The 10,623-nt window shown below is 34.5% G+C and overlaps 1 protein-coding gene across 1 annotated transcript; it reads left to right on the forward strand.

Annotated features, from left to right (window-relative positions):
* The first annotated feature begins 7,741 nt into the window (after window positions 1–7,741).
* LOC131050050 (uncharacterized) lies at window positions 7,742–8,593 on the forward strand. The gene is made up of 2 exons (XM_057984187.2): window positions 7,742–8,081; window positions 8,175–8,593. The coding sequence occupies exons 1-2, from the start codon at window positions 7,808–7,810 to the stop codon at window positions 8,375–8,377; spliced, it is 477 nt and encodes a 158-aa protein (XP_057840170.2). The 5' UTR covers window positions 7,742–7,807; the 3' UTR covers window positions 8,378–8,593.
* The last annotated feature ends 2,030 nt before the right edge of the window (window positions 8,594–10,623 follow it).

A 10,623-nucleotide genomic window follows, 5' to 3' on the forward strand; every position in this document is an offset into this window, starting at 1 on the left:
CTCTCTCCCTCTCCCCCTCTCCTTTTCCCAATCTCTCTCTCTCTCTCTCTCTCTCTCTCTCTCTCTCTCTCTCTCTTTCTCTCTCTCTCTCTCTCTCTCTCTCTCTCCTTTTCCCAATCTCCCTTTCCCTCCCTCTCTCCCTCTCCTTTTCTCAATCTCCCTCCCTCCCTCTCTCCATCCCTCTCTCTCTCTCTCCATCCTCCCTCTCTCCTTCTCCCTCTCCCCCTCTCATTTTCCTAATCTCCCTCTCTCTCCATGTCCATCCATCCCCCTCTCCTCATCCTAGTCTCTCTCTCTCCCTCTCCTTTTCCCAATCTCCCTGCCTCTCTCTCTCTCTCTCTCTCTCTCTCTCTCTCTTTCTCTCTCTCTCTCTCTCTCTCTCTCTCTCTCTCTCTCTCTCTCTCTCTCTCTCTCTCTCTCTCTCTCTCTCTCTCTCTCTCCTTTTCCCAATCTCCCTCCCTCTCCCCCTCTCCTTTTCCTAATCTCCCTCTCTCTCCCGGTCCATCCATCCTCCTCTCCTCATCCTACTCTCTCTCTGTCTCTGTCTCTGTCTCTCTCTCTCTCTCTCTCTCTCTCCATCTCCCCCTCTCTCCTTCTCTATCTCTCTCCCTGTCCATCCTTTCCCCAATATCCCTCCCTCTCTCCCTCTACCCCTTTCCTTTTCCTAGTTCTACATAACCCATACAGGTTATTTAGAACTAAGGCAAAAACTTCTAGTTCTACATAACTCGTACAGGTTATGAGAAATTGTGAACGTTGAAATAAAAGGTTTCCATAACCCATATGGATTATGAGAAAATCTCATTATATTTTAGTCCCAATGGCCTAAAAACTAGCATTGCAAGTTGTTTGAAGGACCCACTATTTCTACACATGATTTTATGGGACAGTAACAGTTAGGTTTTCATATTCTTTTTTCACTTTTGCTTTGGAATGATTGATTTGTCTCATATATTGGATTGTTTTTAAAGTTATTTTATCATTATTACTTTAGATTATAAAAAAATCATGATCATTTGTTCATTTTTTGCTTTGATCATGATTGATTTGTTTTGTATTTTGGTTTTTTTTAAGTTATTTTATTATTGTTACTTTAGATTATAAAAATGATGATCATTTGTTGTTTTTTTGCTATTTGATTGTGGATTGTCATCATGATGTTATGTGTAGGAGAATGGGAAAGAACAAGAGAGGCAGCAAAGGAAAGACAAAGAGAGTGTATGAAGAGAGTACGTGGAGGTACGTCATCTAATTCACCTAATGAAAGTGATGAACATTCAACAATTGAAATTGATATGATGAATGCACCAAATCAAAATGATCAACATACACCAATTCAAATACATATGATGAATGCACCTAATGAATGCAATCAACATACACCATTTGAAAATGATTCGGTGAATGTACATGTTAATGAAATCGAAGAAGATATACAATTTCAATTTTATGTGATCAATGTACATAATGCACCGAATGAAAACAAAGAGCATGCACCAATTTTAACACCTCTTAGAATAATTCATAGAAAACCAAAGTTCCTAATAGATATTGATGAAAATATTGTGAAGCCAATGCATGATCAAATATCCGAAAGAACTTGTAGAAGAACAGTTAGAAGAATTTGGAATAACCATTTTGAAAACTTAAATCAAAGTGGAAGATGCCAATTAGTTGTTGAAATGATTAAAAATCTGAAATTTACAGACACAATGAAAATTTTGGGGTTAAGAACATCTGAAAATAATAGTGAAAGAACCATTGTGAAAAATATTTTTGATGCATACCAAGCCATTGGCTCAAAATAATTCACCAAAGATGCTAATGTTACTCGTCGTGTCCTCACATCAACCATAATGGGAAAGGAACAATCATTTAATAAGCAAACATTGAGCGCTCAAGGGAAAACATCTCTATGAGGTGGCTCGTAATGATCAGACATCTTGGGGAGAAAGACAAGGGCACACCTAGTGTAAAACCAGCCACCTGAATGCGCTCACACTAATGGTTCATTCCCATGACAAGCAGCTGGAAAGATGCACTATTTTGCCACCTGTCACTGTCGGTTTTTGACAGTTTTTGATGCGATAGAAAAAATCTCACCACAAGAAAATAGAATTGACTTGGCCAAAACTGATAGGGCATGTTTTAGGCAAAGACAACACGACCCCATAGGTTCAAATAGATTGTCCATAAGTGCCACGGTCTCTAAGTTACGCTACGTCAAAGTTTTATCATTTTTTCCACTTTGAGCACTCAAGGCAAAACATCGCTTTGAGGTGGCTCATAAAGATTGGACATCTTAGGGAGCAATAAAAGGGCACACCTAGCGTAAAACCAGCCTCCTAGATGTTCTCACACCGATAGTTCATTCCTGCGATAGGTAGAACGAAAGATGCACTATTTTACCACCTCTCACTGACCGTTTTTGATGGTTTTTTATTCGACAAAAAAGTCTCACCACAAGAAAATGGAATCAATTTGGCTAAAATCGAGAGAGAATGTTTTAGGAAGTGACAAAATGACCCAATAGGTTCAAATAGATTGTCCATAAGTGTCACGCTCTCCGAGTTACGTGACGTCAAAATTTGACCATTTTTTCCACTTTGAGCGCTCAAGGGAAAATGTTTCTACGAGGTGGCTCATAAAGATCGGACATCTTGGGGAGAGAGAAAATGACACACCTAGCATAAACCCAACCACCCAGACGTGCTCAGGCTAACTTTTCGTTCCCACGACAAGTAGAATGAAAGATGCACTATTTTGCTCCCTCTCACTGATTGTTTTTGACGGTTTTTTATGCGATAGAAAAAATATCACCACAAGAAAATGGAATCGATTTTCCCAAAACTGAGAGAGAATGTTTTAGGCAGAAAAACTCAACCCCATAGGTTGAAACAGATCATCCATAAGTGTCACGGTCTCCAAGTTACGCGATGTCAAAGTTTGACCATTTTTTCCACTTTGAGTGCTCAAGGGAAAACGTCGCTACAAGGTGGCTCGTAATGGTCAGACGTCTTGGGGAGTGACACAAGGGGACACCTAGAATAAACCCAACCACCTGGACATACTCACATTGATGGTTCATTCCCACGACAAGAAGAACGAAAGATTCACTATTTTGCCACCTCTCATTGATGGTTTTTGACGGTTTTTAATGTGACAAAATAAATCTCACCACAAGAAAATAGAATCAAGTTGCCCAAAATTGAGAGAGGATGTTAGGTAGCAACAACATGACCCCATAGGTTCAAATACATGGTCCATTAATGCCACAATCTCTGAGTTATGCGATGTCAAAGTTTGACTATTTTTTCCACTTTAAGCACTCAAGGGAAAACATCACTATTAGGTGGCTCATAATGAGCAGACATCTTGGGGAGCAAGACAAGGGCACACCTAGCATAAATCTAGCCACCCAGACATTCTTGTGCTAACAGTTAATTCCCAAGCCAAGTGTAATGAAGGTTGCAATATTTTGCCACCTCTCTCTAAGGGTTTTTGATGCTACAGAAAAAATATCACCACAAGAAAACGGAATCGAGTTGCCTGAAACCGAGAGAGGCTTTTTTAGGCAGTGACAACAAGACCCCATTGGTTCACACAGATCATCCATAAGTGCTTCAACTCTTCTTTTATAGGTGATTTGGATGAATAGGTGTGTCTCTTACCCTAAGGCTGACTTGTTATATAATAAAATTTAAATGAAAACCTTAACTAAGTTGACTCATCCTTAGATAAATTCACTCCAATCCCTTCATGCACAATGGACTCAAAGAAAATTCACTCAATCAAAATAAACAATATTGGCATTACTGGTATCAGTACTTGGGTATACATAATATGAGCAATAGATAGTTTAAAAGTATATGCCATATGAGTTACAAGTAATGAACAAATTGGATCACATTTCAAGACATATACACAATGAACAAATTTGATCACATTTCAATAGAAAATAAAAGAAAAATGGAAACCTCTAAGAATACCCCTATCAAAGACAAAAAGTCTGACAAAGAGTCGAGTAGAAAGAGTATTAGTATAGACCTTGATTTTCATGACTTGAAGGATAAGGAAGAAAAGACCCCTCAACAAGAGAGAAAAGAAAGCAACTTAGGGTAGAGGACATTTTCCAGACTTAGAGCCAAGAAGAAAAATTGTAAAGGGGAAAATAAGGAGATGGGGAAAAATAAGGAGGAAGTCTACAACCTCAATGTTAATGAGGAAACCTCCAAGGAAAATTTGAAGGATGAGGATTTTTAAGGTGGAAGATGAAGACACAAAAGAAAATTTCAAAGATGAGATGGAGGAAGAAAGTGAAAAGGAAGAGAATTTGGATAACCTTGATCAAAGCCCATTAGCTCCCGAATACATGGATGATGAGGAAATGGTCCCCTATTCTCGGGAACCGCTACCTAAAAATGAAAATAATAAGGATATGCTTGAGCATTTGAAGAATTTAAATAGGAGAATTGTTAACCTGGAGGAGAAGAATAAGTATTACAAAAAGGATTTTGACAATCTCAGTAATACCTTCAATGCCCTGTGTTGTATCACTAATTGAATAATGAATAAATTTGTTATAGGTATGGTGTCAGGATATATTAAAATCAAGAAGAAAAGCAAGAAGCTGGCAAAACATGGTAAGGAGGTGAAAGAAGATGATGATGTCGATTCGCAGATGGACATGTAGGAGACTCAAATTGATAGGCTCTAGAGGAAATGGAACCTGTTAAAGAAGGATTAACTTCCCTTTAGTTTTTGCTTTGGTTCTTTTTTGTGTTTTGTTATGATCTTAAAATGGTTTATATGTTGGTCCTGCATGCCTTTATATTTGGACTTTATGCTAAATTATGATAATGTTATGTTTGATATCAACATGTACTATGATATTAGTGAGATAGGTAGATGGAAACTTGTTAGACTTAGTAGGTTATGCTATAGGGATATGAAGATTTTTTATTACTTTTGATATGGAGGGCTCTTTTTCTATGTTTTGTGGGATAGTTATTCTCAATTGGGGTTAATTTTTTTGTGTGGTAATCTTGTTGTTTGATAGGTTCAAGGCATTCTCCCTACTTATATAATCAAAAAAAAAATGGTATCATTGTTAGAATATAAGATATACAAAAAAATAAGAACAAAAAAGAAAATAAAACAATGAAAAGAAAGACCCGAAATTTGTAACTATATAGTTGATAAGACTAGGATTAGAAGAAACTTTTCACTTTATGGGGCTACTCCAAAACCTCTAAAATGTTGAAAAGTATTACTACTTTTAACCAGTATATGTCCTAATATAAGAATGAAAATAATAACCATAAAGTTGAACAAAGAGGAAACACTTACATAAATATTAGTGGAACTTGAAATATATAGCTAAACAAATTAAAATTTCGGAAGTAAAATGCATTACATGACTATAACATTAAAATCAATCAGAATTAGGAGATTCAATACTAGCTCAATCTAAATTGAATTTGAGTGCTAGGAGGGTACAAAGGAGTTGGTGGATATCACACTATTGTTTTCATCACCTTGAGATGAATATTAGTAGCTAGGTTGGCAAAGCTAGTTTTTTGTTGTTATGATGAAGTTTCTCTAGTACCTTTGGGACCCTCATCTTTCTTGCAAATAGAATTGGCATCTAATGAGCAACTAATTGCTAGTCATGTGTGTGTGATTGAATGATTACATGATTGTATATGCTCATACCCATAATATAATATATAGTAGGGCATTCTTGTTATTTTTTTATCATGTGTGTAATCCTTAGTATCTTGGTTTAATGAGTGTGTTTTGTTGTATTTAAAACTGATGATTTTCTAGTGGGGTGACCCTATTAGTGTCATGTGTTTGGGTGGTGTGGAACCACCATTGAAAATTTCCAAATTAATACGGGAGCTTGGAAAAATATGTAAGTAGGAGTCTTATACTTGATGGCTTCAATGTCATAATCATTACATTATGTTGTAAAATATATAATTTAGGATATTTGAGTTCCTATTTGCAATTGTAAAAGTTTTAGTGGAGACCCCTTAGTAGATGGATTGGAAATTGCCTACATAATCGATGGTAATATAATCATTTCCTTTATCTTGTTTTATTGTTGGTGTTGAGCACATGTGTTATTTTACATGCTTCTCATTATTATTTTTATCTTGGCTAAAATAAACTTTTATAATATTTAGAAAAGATAAATTTAGTATTGTAACAATGTTTGTTAGATTTATCTTCCTAGTCTTCGGTTTGTGTATTAGAATCAACTCAATGAATTGTCATTCTTGGTTCTCCTTATGGATGGATGATGAGCAGGGATTTTTGCAATACTTCTTCATCATAATTAATGATGTTGAACCCTTTGTGAGTCCATAATCAACCGCTCAGCCATTGGGAAGCATCTCATTCATTTGGTATGTGTCAGAGACTAGGTGTGGTTTTTTGGTTTGGTTTCTTGACCATTTTTTGTCATTGGGGAATTTTGTGTGTAATTTATTATTATTTTTGTGAGTCTTACACATTGTCTATATGTGTGAAACTCAAAGATTGTTGTCTATTAAATCTTAGGCAAGCATTATAATGCAAAAAATAGGAATAGGAGCTACATTTTGGACTCTAGTTCATTTTTAGGAATCTAATGCATTTATAGGCCTGCGACACATTCTTGGGACACTAATGCTAGAATCCTTTTGGTGTGCTATACTTCTCTAATATTCTATAGTCTTGTAATTTTCAACAATAATTATTTGCAAGCATTTTAGAAGGAAACTTTGCAGGCAAAAAGTTATATCTCTAGGACTTGTGATTCTTACCATTTTAATGCTTGGTTAGGTTAAGAAACATTCTTTATTTTATCTCTTCAAGCTTCTACCCCTTTAATTTATATTTTATATCCCATTCTTAGAAATATTCACAAGATGCATTATGACACCCACATTTAGTTTTTGATGTGTGTTTTGGCAATGGCCTCATAAATGAAGACCATATTATATTGATGTATGTTTCTCGAATAATATCATAAGTGCTCACATTTAGTTTTTTATATGTGTTTTGACAATGATATCATTAATGAAGACCATGTTATATTAATGTATGTTTTTTTAAGGATACCATAAGTGGGGACCATGTTATATACCTAGTAGTGTTTCAATTTTCTTTGTATACAATGTGGGATTATTATTAGATGATGGCCCACCATGTGCTACGTTTGGCAGTATTTTTCTAGCTCTTTTGGTAGCTAGTGTGTACCTTCGTCTTAGAGATATACCACTTCCATGTGACACCAATGATTGTAAAATTGGAGGTTTCTAGATGCAAGGTTAGCTTGTACACATGTAATAATGAAATGAAAAAATCAAAATAACAAACAAAAGATCAAAATCAAAGCCATGTCATTCATTTCTTTAGAAAACCGTCTGTATTAAATACACGTTTCTTATAGCCTTGTGTGAAATCAAGAGGGGAAGAAAACAAAAGTGCAGTGTGAGGATTCCATTCGCTTGGCTATAATTGGCAACAGCTGTGAGAATTCGTTTGGTTAATTTATTTAAGCATTTATAAGCACCACATCTTTACGATGAGGCCATAGGGATATCTGCACGTGAATGTTGAAAACAAGCATTTATAATTTAGAGATTGTGGTAATTACATTTAGAAATAGGCGAGCAATTACAGTGAATGTGAAATTCATACTCTCACATGTTGATATATCGTAAGCTAGTGCTTTGATGCGATATGGTTCATCTCTATAAATTCCCTCATTTACAATCGGAAAGGCAAAGGCAGCCTCACAGTTTGATTGTGGTATATGCTGAAAGGTGAGCCCATGGAATTCCAGAAGCTGTCGAGGGATGTAAACTTGATATCATGTGAGTGGCGTTTGGCTTCTGTTGATGAAGTTAGAAGCAATTTCGAAGAGATTAAAAGCCAAGCTGGAATCCTTCAGCAGTGGAGTATTCTCCGCCTTTTAGATGGATGGGTGGCGGGGTTCGGGTATAATTATGAACTTGAGCAAGGCTACAAGAGCATCACGACAATGGGCGAGATGCTGGTTGTTAAAACCAACATATCAAGACCACCAAGTAAGTTAGTCAGGGAATATCTTCTCTTCTCTACTTGATTTTCTCTACTTGATTTGTATTTATATAAGGGAACTCACTATATGCACTATGCAGATGGTTTGTTCAATCCAGAAATGTACTCCGGAGTGGAGTTGAGTGCTCAAGGAAGAGAGGCTGCTCTGTTATTGTCTGTTGATGATAAAATCACTGAAGTCGTTCTCTTCGTCCTTTACCTTTTCGCCAAGGATGCAGAGCGTCTAGCCGAGCTTGAGAAGTTGATCCTCAAGATTAAGGAAGACCTGGGCTGCGACTGCTAAGAATGATGGCTTGCCATCTTTTCCTCTCTTATACTACGCTTCAGTGTTGTTCTTCCTCTTGGCATCTTTGAATGCTCTTCTTCTACGCTCCTTTTATCTCTACCTTCATTGTCATGTCTACCAACTACTATGTCATCTCGTGTTTCTTCTGCATACTATATATCTAAATAAAATTCTAGTCTATGGTTGATATTATCAATTGTAGTTTTAATGTCATGCGTACCGATCTTTTTCTTATGATCTCTTGGGATACACATGGATTCATAATAATGTTCCTCTATCACAGTAGTTTCATCTTTGGTGCTACAGTCATTTTCGTGTGTTTTACTTCTCTAATATTCTATAGTTCTCTAGTTTTGGACTAGAGTTATTTATAAGCATTTTTTAATGTAAACTTTGTATAGAATTTTTTTATGGCTTGGAATTGTGATTCTTACCATGTTGATGCTTGGTTGAGTTGAAGAAAAAAAATATGTTACCTTTTCGAGCTCCTACCCACTTTACTTTACATTTTATATCTCATTCTTAGAAATATTCACAAGTTGCATTATGACACCAACATTTAGTTTTGATGTGTGTTTCGAGAATGGTATCATAAATGAAGACCGTGTTATTTCGTTGTATGTTTTTTGAATATGTAATGTGGTGGAAATTAGGGTTTCCACTACTAAGGTAATAAAACCACTGATTTTTCTTAGGAACCAATTACATTAGGGGAAGCTACGAATTTGATAGATCTAAATCTAACAACTCTAGATTCTAGTATATGGATGATATTATCAATTCTAGTTTTGATGTCATGCGTACCAATATTTGTCTTATGATTTCTTAACAGTTTATAAATATTAATATGTATAGCATATTATTTCCGATCTCTTCTAGTGTGCCCATGGATCCAATGAATACAATAAAAAATTTCTCAAAAGATTCTAGTTCTTATGTTCTAAAGTACTCACACCCTTTCATGATGTTATATCATAACATGTTTTTGCTAAAGGATTAAAGAATCCTTAATTTTCGATAGATTGTATCTCAATATAATTATGATATTATATAAAAATAAATAAACTATGATATTATATAAAAAAATATAAGCAACGAATATTTAAAATAAATGAACACATTGAATTTTTTTGAAAAGATTTTAGTCCTTATTCTCTAAAGCACTTACTCCTTTAGATGATCTTTGTTGTAAGATGTTTTATCTAGAGCTTTATCAAATCTTTGATTGTCGATAGAGTGTATCTCAATACAATTGCATCTCCCTTGACTTTATGTGCAAATGTGAAAATAATTTAACCTAATTTAATTTGAAGTAATATATTTATAGATATGGCATAATATGTATGGTTAAACTAAAAAAGTGATTATATATATGGGTTTTGAAAGAAAATATTTATAGATTTATTTATGATTCATTGAACTCTAAAATTCAAGACAAAATGTACGAGAGTGAATATTAATCTATTAAGTGGTGTAAATATTAGAAAGTTAGGTGGGCTTTGTCATATATAAAGACTATATCAATACATAAGTCATGGAAATGTCTACATACTCTATTATAACCACCAATCCTATACATAAAAATTTATCAAATCTTGAAATGAAAAGCATAAGTTTTTCCCTTCCCATCCTTGATTTCCCATTATAAAAAGGTTTTGAAGATAGCAATATTCTATTAATATTAATTCTTACAAACATGCTTATGATAATTTTGACAATTGGAATAGAATAGCGCAAAAGAAACTAAAGAAATTTAGGATCCTCCTCCTCTAAAGGTTTTTAATATTAATAAATACAAAAAATATATATCAAAATTTTAGTAGGGAAACAAGTATATCTATGTTTAGGGTCTACTACACTAATTACTTTATTAGAAAAACAAAAAAGGGTGACATAATTGGCAAGAAAACACCTACAAAGAAATAAAGAACAATAAAGGAAAATAAAACAACCAAAAGAAATACCTATTTAAATTGAATTAATTCCTTCCCCTATAAAATATCTAGATGAAGAGATCATAGAAACATTTCTACAAATGACTTTAGAGAGAATAAAATAAATAAAAGAATAATAAGGTATGCCAAGTCAGAAAAAATGAAAATAAAAATAAAAAATTAGCACAATAGGATAAATCCTTACATGATGATAAAGAAGAAACCTCAAAAGTAACTATATCATAAAAAATAATAAGACAAAACAATTTAGAAGGAAAATCTCAAGAACCTATTCAACATAAACATAAA

This window comes from Cryptomeria japonica, chromosome 11 (assembly GCF_030272615.1).
Source record: "Cryptomeria japonica chromosome 11, Sugi_1.0, whole genome shotgun sequence".
NCBI lineage: Eukaryota > Viridiplantae > Streptophyta > Pinopsida > Cupressales > Cupressaceae > Cryptomeria > Cryptomeria japonica.